General features: G+C 46.8%; 1 protein-coding gene across 2 annotated transcripts in view; it reads right to left on the bottom strand.

Annotated features, from left to right (window-relative positions):
• Positions 1–19,161, bottom strand: part of TMEM237 (transmembrane protein 237) — a 215,265-nt gene that overhangs the window by 153,460 nt on the left and 42,644 nt on the right. The window contains exons 1-2 of one of the 2 annotated variants that reach the window (XM_085648986.1): positions 8,369–8,477; positions 7,695–7,751 (exon numbers count right to left, since the gene is read on the bottom strand). In XM_085648986.1, the coding sequence (XP_085505112.1) occupies positions 7,695–7,751; positions 8,369–8,411 (100 nt within the window). In that variant the 5' untranslated portion in view covers positions 8,412–8,477. Of the gene's footprint in view, positions 1–7,694; positions 7,752–8,368; positions 8,478–19,161 lie in introns of those variants that run through there. The other variant, XM_085648985.1, reaches the window with a different exon arrangement.

Here is a 19,161-nt window from a genome sequence, read left to right as displayed (position 1 = left end):
CCTCAGAGACCTCAATTTTCACCTCGACGACCTCAATGACACAAAAACTGCCAACCTCCTCGAAAGCATGAAGGACATTGGCCACGCCCAACTAGTCATCGACCCCACACACAACGCCAGACACATACTCGACCCACTCTTCAAGGCCAGCGACAGAGTCAAGTACAGTCATGTCACCGAGATCACCCGGACCGACCATGTCATAGTCCAATTCACCATTACAGGACTCCCCAGCACCGCCACCAAGCACCTCACACCGCTCCTGGAACAAAGTATTGCTACCATGAACTTCTCCACATGGATCGCCAACAAAGTCGCCCCTATCAAGCTCACCAAACTCAAGAGATCCTCCAAACAGACCCGCTGGTACACCACTTAACTAAGAAAGACCAAATGCAACTGCAAGCAACTAGAGAGGAAATGATGCATCAGCAAGAAGCCCACAGGCTGTGCCACCTTCAAGACATACCTCAACCAATACCACCAACTCCTAAAAAAGACAAAAAGGGGCACCCTTGCAGACCACATGGAAGCCATCTCCAACCACAGCAAACAATTGTTCACATCATCAGGGAATTCTACAACCCATAAGCCACCGAAAACATCATTACCACCCCACAGGAACTCTGCGACACACTGGCGGATGTGAGAAGGTGGCCTGATATATGCTGTCCACTAGTTCTAGTGGGCACCTTGTATCAGTCCAAACAACCCCTTATGGTGATAGGTTAAAGACAACCTTTATTGAAAGCTACCCTAGTGGTAGCTATGGAGAGCAGCCTTCAGGCTAAGTCTTGAAGGAATGTAAAGCAGCTTGTTTTTACCAGTCTATAATCTCTTGAATGATCAAATGAAAGGACAACCACACCAGGTATATATTTAAAATATATGTATTTAGGTTAAAACACACCCCTCTAGTCTCTTTATGAGGCTGGAGTTCGAAGTACTTAATTTACAAGTGAGCAAGCATCAATAATAGCACAAGTACACGTTTGGGCCCTAGGGGCGTACCATACCATATACCAAAAAAGTGGTATAAGAACCACGACTGAAGTAGACACAAGGCCTAGAGCCTGTAGAATCGCTGGGACCCCAAGGAACCACCCAAGGTAGTGACACAGGGGACCCACGGGGACTGTATTCAGTGTGTGAACACAACCGCGGGTTCCCGTTATCTTCTATGGGCAATGTCGCGGTTGGAAATTCAAAGATTAGGGACACTTGGAATCGAGTCAGGGCCAAACCCTTTTGGCCTTAAGAAGTTCTAGGGCTAGCACCTACAGGAGCACCGGAGTACTCGAGTTACCTCACCCAGGGAAGCCGGGTGCATAGGTGTCGCTTGGTGTCGGGCCGGGTCGCGTCGTCGATTTCAATGGAAGCCTGCAAAGAACTGCTGCTGCCATGAAGAGGAGAAGTGTCCGAAGAGATCCAAGCCTGGATCTGGGATGGAAGGAACCTGAAAGCAGAGGGGACGGAGTCTGGGTCACTAGCCAGTGACCGAGGGCAGGATGGACCAATGCCCACAGATGTCGGGTGCTGCAAGTGAGTTGATGGGTGTCTTGACTCTTCAGCCACGAGATCCAGGAGGCGTCGACGAAGTCCATGAGCCGGATTCGAGCTGTCCCACGAAGTCTGTCGAGTGCTGCGGCGTCGGCGACCAGATTGGACCCAACAAGCCTTGGCAACGGCAAGTCACTGGAATTCAGAGAAAGGACTGCGGTGCAGACCAGCAAAGTCTGAGGGACTCACCCAGCGAGGGTAAGTCAGGGCACGGCTGGAGCAACCAGGAAAGCCCAAGCAGAAGAGGAGTTGCCTTCGTGGGGACCTGCTAGCCAACGGGCTAGTGATCGCGAAGGAGCCTCGAGCGGTCGCACTTGAAACTGGCCCACGGGTCACTCGTGGAGTGGAGGCCAGCAATCTTTGGTGCAGGAGGTGCTCAAGGCTGGGGCTACTCGGAGCCCAAAGCACAACTTCGAGGAAGCCCAGGAAGATGCTGTTGCTGCAAAAGATCAGGGTGTCCAGGGGTCACGGTTCCACGTCACCCACGATAGCCACGGGCCTCAGCTTTGCTATGGACTCTGGGTAGCCTCGGGGAAGTCTGGAAATCCACCTCTGGTGATGCAAAGACTTCGGCGTCCGGCAGGAGCTTTAGCGATGTAGACTGGTCCATTGCTTCTTTGGTGCCTGCCAAGCAGGGGAGTCACTCCTTGACCCCAAGGGAGATTTCTTCAGTCTTCTAGTCCGGATAGAAAGTCGAAGGTCCAGGATTTGTGTCGCAGAGTTTCGTCCACGGTAATCTAAAGTCCTAGGGACTGGATTCCTATACTTATACTAAGTTTAGGGGATGGACTAACTCTATGGCCCCACCTATGGGTGGGTTTGGAAAGAGGGGTGGTTACACCCATTTCCTTTGTCCAGTTTCGCGCCAGAGCAGGGGCAAGTAGCCCCTGCAACCGGTTTGAACTGGACTATGCACAGGGACACCAAACGTGACCCCAGTGCAGGACTTCAAAGCATCAGAGAGTGCTCCCGCCCAACCCCAATACACATCTGCCTGTCTGGGGAGGTGGTTACACCTCACTTCGACAGGAAACCTTTTGTCCAGGCCTCCCCTGCCGGAGTTTCGGTCAGCAGCAGGAAGCCAGACCCGTGTCTGTGGCAGAGGCATCCATTTTGTGATGCCAGGGCTCAGGAAAGTCCTACCAAGTTTGACCAGTGTGAACATGTCTCTCCCTCTAGAAGGGTGGAATGCTACCCCTGCCGACAGAACTGGCGGGGGGGATAAGGGGGGAGGTAGTATTCCAAGATGTTTGACACCAAACACAACATGTTTTGATGCAGCCATTCCAAAGTTAGCATTTACCGCGAGGTTATAATGCACTTAAGAGTATATGGTATGGCTGCATCACAGAACAGCCATAAGGAAGTATTTCCGAAAGCTGCAGAGGGGCTCAGCTCATGCTTGGGCATCCTCTCACACAAAACCAAGCACTCTGCCTTCAGGATTGTCAAGGCCTGCCATAGAAGTGACTTATAGGTTTATATGTGTCTATATATATATATTACCCAGGCTGCAGTAGCAGATCTGTGGTGCCATTTTGGAGTGCTTCCCAGGGGTGGCATAATACATGCTTCAGCCCCTGGTAGGCCTCTGAGGTACCTATGCCCTAGGTACATAGTATACCAGGGGCTTATAAGGTACTCCAGAATCCAATTAGAAATGTACCTAATGTACATGGATTCCATTTTAGAGAGAAAGCAGCTAGGCTGTGGGCCTAATTAGCAGGGCCACAGCCAGACTAAGGTCGAAAAACAGTGAAACACCAGCAAAAAGTGGGGGTACCCATGTGAAGCAGATCCTACTCTCCTACAGCGGACTTCTTACACAACAAGATATCCACCACCTACAAAAATGTTGCACTCTAGCCAGCTAACGCCAAAATACTCAGCCACCCTACTACCACAGACTCCAACCTTGACAACCTACTCACCGCCTGGTGCGAGCTCCCCACTCAAGACACCACTGCCATCATAACCTCTGCCCACTTTGGAGCACCCACCCACAGACCCCTTTTCTCATCACATCTTCAACCTTGGAAGCAAGAGGATTTGTAATGAACTCACCGCCATTTTCAATGCATCCATGATCACAGCCAACTTCCCCTAACAATGGAAACACGTAGAAATCAAACCCCTCCTCAATGAACCTTCCGCCGACCCCAGCGAACTCAAGAACTACTGTTTCATCTCTCTGTTCCCTTTTCCTGCCGAAGTCCTCGAAAAGGCCATTAACTGCCAACTCACAGAACACTTGGAGAACAATAATCTTCTGGACACCTCCCAATCTGGATTCTGCACCAACCAAAGCACAGAGAATGCCCTGATTGCCGCCACCAATTACATCAGAACCCTTCTTGATAGAGAAGTAACAGCGGCCCTCATCCTCCTCGACCTCTCTGCAGCATTCGACACAGTATCCCACTACACCCACATCAAGTGACTTCACCACATCGGAATTCAATGTTACACCCTCAGATGGATTGCCTCCTTCCTCACCAGAAGAACCCACCTTTCACCTCGGAATCCAAGAGCATTATCTGTAGCATCCCTCAAGGCTCGTCTCAGTCCCACTCTTTTCAACACCTACATGACCTCGCTGGTCAACATCGTCAGGACACATGGACTCTGCATCATATCCTATGCCGACGACACCCAGCTCATCCTCTCGCTATCAGAAGCCCCCTCAACCACTATGGCCAACTTCCATACATGCATGATGAGCATCGTCGACTGGATGATGGACAACTGCCTATAGCTCAACACTGACAAAACAGAGGTGCTGATCTTCGCAAATAACACCTCCCAGTGGAACAACTCGTGGTGGTCTTCCAAACTAGGACCCTCACCCACCCCAACGGACCTTGCCCGCAAACTTGGCATTATCCTGGACAGCAAACTTACCATGAAAAACCAGATAAACAGAGTCTACTCCATCTGCTTCCTCACTCTTTGCATGCTCCGTATGATCTTCAAATTGCTCCCCTTCTACCCAAGACGGACCATCACACAAGCCCTAGTCACTAGCTGCCTGGACAACGGCAACGCACTCAACGTAGGAATCCCCACGCACCTTCGGAGAGGCTTCAGATCATATAGAACTTAGCGGCCAGACTCATCCTCGATCTCACCAACATCACCCTCCACCTCAGGAAGCTCAACTGGCTACCCATCCAGAAGACATGTCAACTGAAAATGTTGATTAACCCCTAAAAGGCCCTTCCAGGACCAGCATACATCAACCACTGACTGAACTTCCACCAACCCTCCAGACATCTGAGCCTCCGCCTTCCTCGTGCACACACCCCACATCCTCCGAAGCACCAGTGGAGGACGATCCTTCTCATACCTCGTCACTAAGTGCTGGAACAACCTCGCACTCTACCTCTGAACCTCCCTCTCCCTGCTGGAATTCAGGAAAGGACTCAAGACCTGGATGTTCAATTGATCTCTTCCGGAGCTGCACAGCTCCCAGCCTGGATACCCTCCCGGGTGATTAGCTGCACTTTATAAGTCCTGATTGATTGATTGGTCCTTACCAAGTACAGGTACGTCACCTGTGGCTTGGGCAGAGCTTCACTTGCAAGTGGTGTGGCCACCAGGGAGTCTGGGATAACCTGGTCATTGATGTAGATAGGGTCACTAGTTGAGAATTGATACTTTTCTCAACCCTAAGTGTTACTAACATAGCTTTAACTATCTTCTTGAACTTTTCCTGAGCAGGTCTGAACAGGTCTGTAAGCATGGATAAGAATTGGAGTGACTGTTTGGACTTGGAAACAGTCTCCACTAGGAAGTCCTCTTTCTCCTCGACAATGTGCATGTCACATTTATGGTGTACAGTGGCCCTCTAAATGACCTCATGATAGGATGTGGTGTTATTCAGTAGGGATGTCCTAACTGGGTAGTGGTCCAGGTCAGGTTCGCTCTGAGAGAGGGGCAAAGGTGGGTGGCAAGCGAGGGGCACAGTAGGAACAAGCCAACATTATCATCTTCCTAGGGGTCGCTAGTGGGCCCTGGGACTAATGGCTGGTCATATGATTTGTTAGGATCATATGGACTGCCTTGAACTAAAAAGGTGAGTGGGAACCCCTGAGGTGACTGGTGGAGGTAGAGAAGGTGCCATGAATGATATTAGAGGGAGAGGGGTTGGTATGGAAGTGGTGAAGGCAATGAGGAGGCCTTGTGTCCCCATCCCTGTGTTTCTTTGGTGGCGGCTCAAGAGGCACCTCCGAGTAGGGTTCTTCTTCAAAGGCAAGCCTCATCTTGTGAGGAATTGTCTCTGATGTCTTCCACAGAGGTAGTTTCGCTGACATCTTTCTGGTGATGGGGCGAATGAAGAGATGCTTTTGCCTGGTGTTGAGTTCATCCTGGAGTCGCTGCAAAATCGGTGCCTTCAATTTATCAGATCTGGCTCTCCGCATCAATGGGATTTTCAGCGTCAATGGGTTCTTTGGTTCTAGCTTTGGTGGAGCCTTCAGCACCAGCTTCATTGTGAACAGGCATGCTCTGATAGGGCTTGAAGGCAAGTGATGGTTGACACCGTTAGGCAGAGCCTGAATAAATAATGAAGAGTTCTTGTGGTGCCAAGAGGAGTTCAAAGGCGACAGAGGCCCTGGAGTTGGCAGTCTCTTATGTCTGTGCTAGGGACTCGATGACAGACTGCTGCGGGAGCAGTGCTCTACCTTGGCATGGGACTTTCTAGGTAATCATGGCTTGGGGTCTCGGATGTGGTACTTACAACTCTGTGCGTTTTAGTTAGAGATCTTTTTCTCCAAAAATATCCAGAGTTTCAAGGGGCATTTTCTGATATACACAGTCTCTCAGTTCTGTACCATAACGTCTTTTTTCGAGCGGCGGGCGAAGCAAGTCTCACACAAGGCATCATTGTAGTTCGGGGAGAGGCACAGGATGTCGATGTCGTGTTGATCCAATCACAGATACCTCAAGGGGGGCAATGTCGGAAGGGTGTCTGTTCCATTGCCCCCTTCAGATCTGCCTTCTCTGGTGTCACTGGAGTACACACAGACCCCAAGGGGAACTGGGAGGCCTTTATCATCTGGGGCATTAAGCGTAGGCTTCCAGTTTTACAAAGGTGCCCGTGGAAGCAGCACGACAGAGTTGTCGAGATGCAGACTATTCTTCCAAAACATTGATGTTGAAATTCATCCACATGAGCCCAAAAAACGTCTCTGTGTATATCCTAACTTGATAGTGTGAAAAAAAACCTATCTAGGATAGAATTGGTGCCTAAGCGTGTTATGAATCAAGAGGAGAGTCACAGCACATCTCGTGAATCAAAACACTTCTAAGAAGAAAAATAACTCCCAAAAGTCCAAGCCCAGCACTAGATGGCAGGAGTATGTGGAGCATGTGTATCTATAATAACACATGCTACGAAAATGATAATTAAAGTACCACACATACATATTGGAAACGCCACAGCAATACCTGGAAATATGTAGCAACAGTGATATGAGGATCACCATCATGGAACTGTTAGTCATTATAAAGAAAGTTGAATTAATTTTTCACACAAGACCATATATGCATTAGGTTACTATGGAATCCAACAATATTAATTTACAAATGAGTTAATTCAATAATCAATATTATTTTACAGCATTAACAAACACTTCATAAAACAATGTTTAAATCTATAATCACTGCAAAAACAACAGTTGATGGACAGAATGCAGAACAATGTCATACATTCACCCCAGTACAGAGATCTGGGCCTAAATCCATCGTTTTTTTGCTCACCATGCCATTCCAGTTTGAACCCAGCCATACACAAATCAGTTTTGACCCTGTGCCTCATGGTGCCACCGGATTCAAGCTAGCTTGGCTGAAGAAGGGTGACATACTCTGAAACCGGTCCCAGGATGCTTGTATCTGGACCAGGGAGGACCTGGCCTGGCAGTTCGGGCTGGACTGTTCCCATGGGGCACAGGGTCAAGACTGATTTGCATATGGCTGGGTCCAAACTGGGGTGGCGTAGTGGGCAAAAGAACGATGGATTTAACCCAGATCTTTTGACTGGGGGAGAATGTTTGCATTGTCAGCATTCCGGCCATCCTTTGTTTGCTGTAACATAAATCTATAAATCAGACACAGAAATTCCCACAGCAACTCACCTAATGTGTTGCTTTGTTTGAGTTTCTTCCTTTTGGCACGCCCGAGGGGAACATCCTCTGTAGGTCATAAAAGGAACATCGTTATCCAGCAGATACACAGTCAATTTTTATTTTTTTTAACTACAATATTTTTATAATAAACAGATCACACCCAGAGAACAGGTAAAGAAGCATAATACAGAATAAATACATATTACAGACCATCAGTGTGGCATCACAACATACAGCAAAAGGTGCACTTCAGTGCCAGGGTTGATTGGATGATACGTTTTACTTTTCATTCTAACAATCTTTTCTTTTTTTGTTGTCATCCTTGTGTGTTTGGTCTACGTTTTTAGGTTACAGTAACACAAAGGCAATAATACATTTTCTTTGTGCGAGTAAGAATCACGTTTTCCTATGACATGCATTAAAAGTTAAAAGGCGTCTATAACCATAATGAGGACACATGTATGCTTGGAAACAGCAGCACTGTGCTATTACATTTAGAGGTCTCATTTATTGGTGTGTTTTATTAAGTTTTATGGCTAGCATAAGTCCACCATGATTAGGTGGTGGCATGTTTCTATTCTTCTTTCTCTTTCATTTTTTGTGGTATGTGCTTGAAATTAAAAAAAGACTTATAGCACCCGATTGCCAAGGTCAGAACTATCGGCTTTGCCAAGAATTGTTACCTGTTGACTGGGGCACTTCCATTTGGCAGTGGTGGCCTGGCATGCCAACACTTCAAAAGCCCGGTGATGTCACTCTGTGCTTTCCAGGGATAGTGGGCGCATAAAGCAAAAAAAAGCAGCGGGGGACTTCCTCAGTACAAATGATTGTAGTTTTAACATATCAAAAGGACGTGACAGGAAACTGGCCGACAGACACGTGAGGTGTGCCATAGTCACCCATTTGGAAAGTCATACTATCTGCTTGTAAACAAATAAATTCCAAAAACAGAAGCCGAAACATTAGTTTTTGAAACACCATCATAGTCTGAGAGAAAAGCAACAATTAACAACTAGTGAGTTATTATTTTAATGTTGATTTTTTACCTAAGTTGACACATTATAAATAATCTTGGGCACTAGTATATAGTTGCACACATGGCAAATATCTATTTATTGATACATGTCAATAGCATAATAGTAAGTTTTGATTGGGTAGCGAGTAGAATTTTGAATGGTTTCATAGGGAAGTTCAATACCACTGAGGAGAAGATGTGTCCTTGTGGAATACCACAGTCGCTAGTAACTAGTGAAAAGCTCATATGAACCAGCAGTAGAGAGCACAATGGTGCGACACAACGCAACGCAGAGCTTTGCTGTGCTGAGGACAGTCATGGGCGCTGCAGGTCATTGACGACTGACTGAAGGTCAACTTGTTTAATGCTTGCTATGCTACTGAGAAGGGAAGTACAACCAGGAGACACTGGTTGCCTTCTCTGCAGCGAGCGGCGGGTCACCCAAAGTCAATGAACTGGATGTTAGTGATGCGGTAATGGATGGAAAAAAAATAATCAAGAACGATGATTCACTCTGGAAGCCAAGCTTGAAGTTTAGAAGTACATGGTACCGTGATCCATGTAACTGTTCATGGAAGAGAATGGTCTTCAATCTTTCATAATTGGAAATCATTCAAAAAGAGGTATTAACATGAATACAAAAGAGTTTCATTTTAAAATACACCTATTATCCCATAAGTAAGTATAGTTTCTTCACAGGAGGCTCAAACAAATGTGTGCAGGGCAGGTTGTGTGATACAGGTGGAGTGTGTATATAGCTCAGGACCACAACTATACACAAAATCTTAGATTGGAAAACCTAATAGAGGAACCAGCTAAGCAGACTATCTTATGAAATACCACAAAGGGACCTGCAGGGCTCTTCAAAGCTACCAGCATACTGAAAAAACATAAAACTGCATACCTATATCTTACACTTCATCATCCAACACACTGCTACGCACTGCGTGCCATAACACAATAACAGCACCTTGGCGATCAACACGCATAACATGGAAACACATTCCTCAAATGGTCAAAACAAAGACAACACACTTCCAACCACACACCCTACACCATGGAGCATGCTGCTTATGGAGGCAAGCGCTTCAGGGCCCCATTTATGGTTAGTAACCACTATATAAATGCTGCAATACAATACATTATACCATATTGCAATAAAAACCCAGGCTGATTCTAATGAGAATGGAGCTCACAGCAAATGCAGTCCATTGGCCTCTGTAGCATTCTTGTAACATCTGGGCTAAATCAATGCTTCAACTTAATAGACACTTCTGAGAATCTCATCAGGCTAAGAGGCAACATCAGTAGGACACCCTTTGAAACAGCTCCATTCAAGCTTGGGTACTTATAGTACTTATAGTAATGCAGAACACACAACTACTGTGTGTAGAGTAAGAGTGCTGTCATAACTTCTAGGATAATGACTGCCCCAACTTCTATGTTCATGAATGCCACTACTTCTATGTTCATAGAAAAAGCGTCAGTACAGAGCCAGTGATCCAATAAACAAGATGCTTTGAGGAGGTTTCAAAAATGGAACTGGTAGGGTGAACCCATTCCCAACTGTATACAAAGTAAAGAGGGTTATTTTTAGGAGCAGGAGATTTTGCCCTGCTTTTAGGATGTCCAGGAAGATGCCTTGTAGGATCAAGGTATTGACAATAGGGAAAAATGGTGTAATTGCTAAGCCAGTTAGGAATTTTAGGATGGTGAAAAGCATGATATTGTCTTTATTTTCAATGAATTGGCTCAAAAGAGGATGGCCATACGATCTCCAAGTGAGAGAATCTTAAAGTTGTACCAGTTAGGATGTTGTGGTGAGTTTTTGGAGCTATCCCTTTGTTTTCTGGAAGGGGTTGATGAAGTGTTTGACAGCTCTGAAGAAAGTTATGTCTGTATTTTTGGCTACTAAGATAAAAGCTTTATAGTGGGTGGATTTGACGGCTCAGTATTTTTATCAATTTGGGATCAAGAATTTGTGACTAGAAAGTTCTTGGGTGAATAAGCAGGTGAAATTGGAAAATTTTGTTTTTATGGTTTGACTATGTTAGTCATAACAAGGTTTTATAACTGCGAAGGACTTCCACAACATAAAATAGCATTTTTAATTGTATGTCAGGAGCGGAGGCTTCTGATTAGGCTGTATCTTTCTCCATTTATTGTACTCCAGCAGCCTTTCAAAGAAACATCAGTCACATTTAAAACTACATTTCCCATGGACACAGGGAAAATGAAAACAGAAAATGTCCCAAACAGCATCAACCAATCCTATGCCAGGACGCCTCATATCCTCCCCTGCGGGCGCTCTATCCTCCTCTTTATTCGCTGCTCAACCAGCATACAGATGAGTGTTCTTTTACTTCTTCATAATTCTGACTGATTTATGTGGTAATTTTCAGTATAATGGCCTACGCGGCATTTTGTTATAACGGAATTGCTTAGCGATGGTTTCACTGTTTAATTGCCAGCTTCATTTTTAGATTTACCGCGGGAGCGTCTCTCCGCTCCTTCGCGGTCACGGCATTCCGCCTCAGGCTCTTAGCGCGGTACGGCTTCCCGCCGCTAGGGGACCGCGCGCCCTCTCGCTTGCGCTCCTCGGAGAGCTTTACCCCCCCGGGCGACCGTGAGTCGTCTAGTTCCGACCTAACGGTTACGGCGGTTCAGACGGATTCGCGTGACCGCGGGGGAAGATCGTTTGTGTGTCTAAATGCGTTTGGGCTAATTTTACTGTCAAGAGCCCCTGACTAGAGCCTGAACACCCGCGTCGCAGGCACGACAATTTACTTGAAGGGACCGGCCCAGGCAGGTTAACTAACGATAACCTCAGGATACAGAGGGTGCTTGGTCCCAGATCTGAGTGATTGATCCCATATATGTATGGGCTGATTTGGCAACGGTTCTGCCCTTTATTGCTTCCCCTTATTTTGCCTGTTCAGACGCCTGACACTAATTCCTTATGGAGTATGACGATTATTATGAAGAGAAGGAGAAGGTCATGTACCTACCGATTGATGACCATTTTTGTCAGGTTATGGACTCCTCTATATTTAAGGCAGTGTCCCAGGTGGTTGCGCCACTGGAGAAGAAAATAGACATAATTCAAGCACAATGTCAACCCCTCACTCAGAGGGAAGATCTCTCGGGGCATACACCTCCCCTACCTCCAGGCCAACCCTCCACTAGTGTGGTAGTGCCCAAACGGAAGCGTTCTGAGGCCGCGGGGGTGGACTTGGATGCCTTTTCGCGCCTAATGAAAGCATTCTTGGACACCAAGACTACTGTGCCCCCTAGTAATCCGGAGGAGAGTCCGGCTGGGCCCTCTGGGGTTCCCGATGATGTAGCTACGCTGGACCCAGATGAGTCCCCTCAGACTTCCGATGGGGATGGGGAGTAGGAGCGTCCATGGCACCCATCTCACCCTGACCAGTCAAAGTCTTCAGACCTTAGTGCAGGCATGCTCAATCCTGACGAATTGTTACATCCTCGCTCGTCGCAATAGGTTCCAGCCCCCAAGGTGGCGGCCTACATGTCGGCCAGACTACGTAAGCCCCTGGATGAAAAAGTGCGCAGTTGCCTGCGTGCAGGGTGCCAGCGTCCTACCCTGGAGGGTAAGGTCGCAGTTGCACCGGAAATAGATCCCAAGATGTCCACCTTCTTGTCAAAATTTGTAAGAGACCCCAAAAAAGGTATTGATCGCTCATGGAGGGCGTGCCAAGATAAACTCTTGGACACAGCGGCGCCTTTGGCAAAAATTCTAGATATGGCCGAGGACGCCAAGGACTCAGGCACTCTGATTTCCCCGGACACACTCTCTGGTTGGGCGATTATATTTCTGGGTAATGCTAATGTGGCAATATCTACTGAGCGACGCAGGTCCATACTCATTAAAATAGACCCCAAGCTAGGAGAGCTAGCCACTTCTGAAGCAGGCCCAGTTGTGGAGGCCAATCTCTTTGGAGATCCCTTCGTCAAGGAACTTGGCAAATTCCTCAATACGTTTAACTTCTTGGATAAAGCCCAAACGTCAATCAAACGCATCTTTTCCCCGCGTGTTTTTGGCGCAGCCGGTCTTGGCAGGGGGCGCTCGGTCGACCGACCCTACAATAGAGCCTCCTATAACCAAGGCGAGTCCCACAGAGGGCAATATCAAGATCCAGACAAATTCGGGAACTTCTACCCGACCAGGGGTTTTCCCCATCGCCGCGGTGGCAGAGGCAGAGGAGATGGTGGACACAACAATCAAAGAGGTGAGAGTTCAGAATGCGAGGGGTGAAAGGTTGGGGGGCAGACTCCAATGTTTTCTTCACAATTTGTCTTTGCTTACCTCCGATGCTTGGGTTTTGCAAACCGTCAGAGGGTTTCAAATAGAGTACTCAGACATGCCCAAGCAGTCCCTTCGACCCAAACCTATAGCCTTTACTCGGGTTCAGAGAGTTCTAATAGACAACTAAATCTCAGACTTACTGAGAAAAGGTGCGATTACTCACTCCACTGTACACCCCCGGGGGTTCCTCAGCAACATCTTCTTAGTAGAAAAGCAGGATGGGGGCTATCGTCCCGTAATAAATCTCAAGGAGTTCAACGGGTGGCTCATTTACCGCCATTTCAAAATGGAGGGCATTCACCTCCTGCGGGATCTGCTGCAGGAAGGAGACTGGATGGCCCGCCTGGATCTGAAGGATTCCTACCATACGATCCCGATTTTTGTCCCACACAGACGTTTTCTTCAGTTTCAGTGGGGCTCGCAGATTTTCGAGTTCACCTCCCTTCCTTTCAGGCTGTCTTCCGCTCCGTGGTGCTTCACCAAGGTGATGAAGCCAGTGGTGGAACGCCTCCGATCGGAGGGCATCCGGTTGATAATTTATCTAGACGACATGCTCATCATGAGTCAATGTCCGCGGAAGTTGGTGGTCCACCTACAGCAGTCGGTGTCCCTATTGGAGTCACTGGGGTTTGTCATCAACAAGACCAAATCAGACCTTCTCCCTTCACAGAGAATGCAGTTTCTGGGCTTTATGATAGACTCCGTGGTGGCCACCTTTTCCCTGCCCTCTCGGAAGTTGTTCAAAATCAGACAAGAGCTGAGGCGCACTCTAGCAAGGCCCACAATTTTGCTACGGCACTTGGCCAGGGTGGTAGGCCTTCTTTCATCATCGATTCAGGCGATATTTCCGGGTCCCCTACACTACAGGGCCCTTCAGCGTCTCAAAGCCTTTCACTTGCGCAAAGGTCGTGCTTCTCACGGAGGAGGCTAGAATAGAGTTGCAATGATGGGTCGAACATATGGACGCATGGAACGGCAGAGCGATATTCGGTTCCAAGCCGGATCTGGTAATAAGAGTCCGATGCCAGTGGCTCAGGCTGGGGCACTCGTTGCGGCGAAGTATCTACAGGCGGAAGATGGTCCTCGTCAGAAAAAGCCCTGCACATCAACTGCTTGGAGTTGATGGCAGGTTAGTTTGCAGTGAAGTGTTGGACAAAGGACAAGGTCCAAAGTTGTGTTCTACTCAAGATGGACAATGTGGCAGCGGTGCGCTACATCAACTATCTCAGCGGGGCTCGGTCCAAAGCGTTATCCAATCTAGCCCGCGATCTTTGGGAATATTGTCTGTCCAACCAGATATCCCTGTCGGCGGAACACCTTCCGGGATCGTCCAACCAGGTGGCAGATTGGTGCTCTCGCCACTGGAAGGACACCAGCCTATGACAACTTCAACCCAGTGTTTTCAGGGAAATCCAGGCCCGATGGGGTCCGTTCTCAGTGGACCTCTTCACCTCCCGGCTGGACACCCAACTGAAATGATACTACAGTTGGCGCCCGGATCCGGAGGCATTGGCAGTGGATGCGTTCCTTCAGGATTGGAGCAAGGAACGGGGTTACGCGTTTCCCCCCTTTGCAATGATCATGAGGTTATCAACCCAGGTGAGGAGACAACAAGCGGATCTAGTGGTGATTACCCCGATATGGAGGTCTGGTTTCCGGTTCTGATGGAACTTTCCTGGGATTTTCCAATCCCTCTACCCCTAAGTCCCGATCTCCTCAAGGATCCTTAGGGGAATCCTCACCGCCTTCTGACCACAGGCAGTCTGCGTCTGATGGCCTGGTGGGTTACAGGCAACGCTGTAAAGTACCAGGCCTTTCGGAAGACGCTGCCACGTTGCTCGCTAAATCCTGGGCTGACAGCACCAATAAGAGATACTGATCAGCCTGGTCACGATGGGGCGGTTGGTGTCTGCGACAACAAGTGGATCCGGTGGGGGCGGACATTGTCCACGTCCTTAACTTCTTAGCCTCGCTGGCGAAGGAGGGATTGGCTTATAGGTCAATTAATACCTTTCGTTCAGCGATCTCGGCGGGCCACGTTCCACTGGATAATCGCCTGATGGGGGAACATCTTTTAGTCTGTAAATTATTGAGGGGTATCAGACTGTCACTCCCTCCGGAGCCACGTTACTCAGTTTTATGGGATGTGAACAAAGTTCTGAACCTGTTTCGATCGTGGCCATCTAACAAATATCTATCGAGAAAATAGATGTCAGCTAAGCTCGCAATGTTGCTGTGTTTAATTTCTTGTCGAAGAGTATCGGATGTGAGGGCCTTGGACCTCACAGGCCGGGTTTTCACTCCGAAAGGAGTTACCTTTCACATTTCTAGGCGTACTAAGTGCAATTCATGCTCTGTTTCCTATCCTGCATTTCCTGATGTTCCTAAATTGTGTGTGGTTAGAGCACTCAAAGCCTATGAGGTTGCAACAATAGATATACGCCCACAGGGCGTCAAGCAGTTGTTTATTGCTCTTACAAAGGCACACAGGGCGGTTTCGTCCCCTACTATTGCGAGATGGGTCCGCTGGGTTATGCAGGAAGCTTGGTATAGATATCTCCTGTTTTGGAGCTCATTCTGTAAGGGGTGAAATGGCATCCAAGGCTTTTACCCTGGGAGCACGGCTTGAGGATATTTTGAATGCCGCGGACTGGTCCTCGGACTCCACGTTCAAAAGATTTTACTTTAAACCAGTAGTGTCTCTAGGTTCTTTGGTGGTGGACAAGCTTTAAACTAGCCTAATCAGAAGCCTCTGCTCCTGACATAGAATGCAAAATTTCCTAGTTAACGTGCAGGAAAGTTTCAATTTTATTAAGGAAGCGGAGGCGAGGATTAGCCCACCCGGTCTTCATTTGAACCCTCCCAGAAGTCTGCGTTTGTATGGTGAGTAAAATCTTTGTGGTGAAAGTTCTTTATTACAAACTATGGATGATGATGTTGTTATTCAGTGCCAGTTGACAAGTTAAGTGGTGTTAAGTGGTTTCATAGGAGCTTACTCCCGTAAACTTACCTAATTTTCTTTTACCTTGGGATCAGATACTGGCAAGCAGGAACAATTTCAAGACTACCATGAACGGGTCGCCCGCAGGGGAGGATTTGAGGTGTCCTGGCATAGGATTGGTTGATGCTGTTTGGGACATTTTCTGTTTTCATTTTCCCTGTGTCCATGGGAAATGTCGTTTTAAATGTGAATGGTGTTTCTTTGAAAGGCTGCTGGAGTACAATAAATGGAGAAAGATACAGCCTAATCCTTGCCTCCGCTTCCTTAATAGAATTGAAAATTTCCTGCACGTTAGCTAGGAAATTTTGCATTCTGTCCACTTATCTTTCATGGCTAAAATACTGGTATCCCATTCTCTCAAGTTACACCTCACATAATCTCTTTCACATCCTGAATATGGTCGTGGTTGCTGCACCAGAGACTATGGTAATCACAGGTAGGTCAGTTGACACACCATCAGACCTAACCACTCAAGATAATCTCATCAACCTCTATACACTTGACGGTGCCTCAACCAGACAAGACTATGAGAAACAGAGGGCAGCTGATGTGACCCATATTGGGGGTTTGTCAGGTCCAGACATCAGCCTTTGGCAGCCATGCAGGTGGGCAGTGTGCATTACACAGGTCTTCTAGCCTGCAACTTACACATGTGGTTAGGAGTCAGGTCAGAGAGTGTCCTGTGGCAGCTGCTTCATTGCAGTTTACCAATCCAGTGTCCGAGGAGCTCCGCAAACATCGTTCCAGCATGGAAAAAAGCGCTACAGGTCAGAAATCTAGTTTGAAAAGAGCCTGAAGTGTAGCCAATCCAGTGGTAGGGTAGCTGCAGCACAGCCGGTCTGTAGGACGAAGCCTCAGCACAGAGTGAAGTCATTACCTAACACACTGTTGGATTTATTTGCTTGGTTGACTGGTTGCATGAGTAATCAAAGCTATTGCAGTTATGCAGACAGCTTCCAAAATTGCATTGGTGTACAAGAAGATCCCCAACACTTGACATTACTTACCATAAATGCTCAATGATGTAATTCCACTTTGTGTCCTTTTTTTATGTAAAGGACTTGAGTGATCATTGTTTCTCTTCTGCATCAGAAGAATAGGACCAGGGGGGACGTTTTAACAGAAGTTTATAGCTTCACAATACAGTAACATTCACTAGGCTGTAACAATAAACCCAGCTTTGAAACATTTTTGCTATACTTAACCAAACAAAAGTCCGCAGAATCATTTAATGCATTCCAAGTCCGACGGCTGATTTGGTGAGCCTGTGCAGAATCGCTGTTCCAGAGGATGAAGTCAGAGCAACTCTTCTAATCTGCAACTGCAGTATTTAAGGTAACAAGGCATAAGCCTTAGAATAATGTAGATGCTAGGTTGCTCATCTGAACTCTCACTGGAAAAGGTAGTTAACATTAAATGGTGTTTGCATCCATTGTAGTAAGCAAAAAGGGTCAAGACAACTTGATTCCACGTGTCCGGCAAGCCACCATTAAGGAAACTCCAAGGAGGACGCAACAAAGAAGTCTATATTATCTGCTAAGGGAGATCAAGCAAGAAATCTTGCAGTGCATTCTTCAAATGCAGAGTGTTAGTCCTAGGAATGAATGTCACTGCATACAGACGCAGGTGCCATGGCAAATATAATCATATTTGAACCTAATCATCAATTTTGACCCCCCCCGCAACGTCCGTAAAATGAGTACTCTAACAGCTATTCACACATGGATCCACCCAAGGGTGATGCCCTGTCCACATTTCTGTGACAGAAGCACTAGATCTTCCTTCTCCCTCAAGTGTGGCCACGGCTGAGCCCTATGAGAGCCCAATCCACTATGTACAGAGAGGTGGCAGCATCCCAAAGGAAAGCCAAGGCAATGTGATGGCATTCTTAATTCACATTACCCAGACAGTAAGGAAATGTTGGCTCACCTTGGCTTGCGCAGGCAACAGCAGGTAATAGCAGAGGATAAGGGGAGAAGAAAACAACAGAAATATAATTAACATAACCATTGGTTATCGTTTAGGCTTTTTACAGTTCTCAGTTCAATGATATGAAATAAACAGAAATAAATTGGTTGACAAAAGGGTACCAGTCTGAGTTCAACCATAAAACATTACCATGCGTGCATTAGTTAAAAATAACCCCTGTGAAAATTACACAAAAACACACACATACACTCTGTATGAACAGGAGCTTAATGCACTATTCAGCTAATTCTCCCAACTTGTAAATCTGGTAAAATGACTAGAGTTAACATTCACAGCCAAGAGCCAAAGAATATTATAGAAACAGAATAAACAACACCCAAGACCATAGCAACAGGCCTAATGTGCATGGAGTCCTGACCCTTAGCCAAATAATCCATAGGATTAGACCAAACATCATCCCATTGATTCTAGTCCTATTTTAACGGCCTAGATTTTGTATGCTCTGGTTATATTTCTAGGAAGCAAGCCTATGGATATTGGCATTAGCCCCATTTCTATGACTCACGGAGTGTGTTTGGCGGACCAAAGCTATATTGGTAAGCCCATCCTAATTTTGATCACTATAATATGCTCCTTAACTTGTTAGTTCCATTCTTCGTCATTCTGCTAATGGAAAAGGTATATTACAGTTTTGTTGCTATAATTTAATCTTTGTAAACACCGGTACATGTTCACAAGGAGGAGAATTGCTGTGTTCTCTGGTAAGTGAGTGTTGGGCCCCAGGCCCCTACATATAGGCCTTAGTGTGGGCCTAGAAAGAAAGGGAGGATAACTAAATGTGTTTTTGGTGACAGGTGACAAAGGGCAAGGCTACAGAGACTTTCAGTTTGAAGTCATAGGTTTAGTCACAAGTCACAACCTAGATGAATTGTTAAAATTCATGACCACCTGATGTTTTGTTTGATCCCATGTTTTAATAGTCTTTTCATGACACGCCTACACTTTTTGAACACAGCCTACTCTAGGTTACATGCATGTTTGCCTTAGTCTTCCTTAATGTATTTTGCAATTTGCCCACAACTCATTTCAGAGATCGCATCCTCTCCTTCTTTGATTAAACCCCTGCAACTTCACAAAAGCTAACCTCCCCATCTCTATTAATCCCAACAACCATCTGCATGAGCTCACATACCAGCATCCACCT

The sequence above is a fragment of the Triturus cristatus genome, chromosome 3_2, assembly GCF_964204655.1.
Source record: "Triturus cristatus chromosome 3_2, aTriCri1.1, whole genome shotgun sequence".
Classification (NCBI taxonomy): Eukaryota; Metazoa; Chordata; class Amphibia; order Caudata; family Salamandridae; genus Triturus; species Triturus cristatus.
This window is presented reverse-complemented; position numbering and strand designations above follow the sequence as displayed.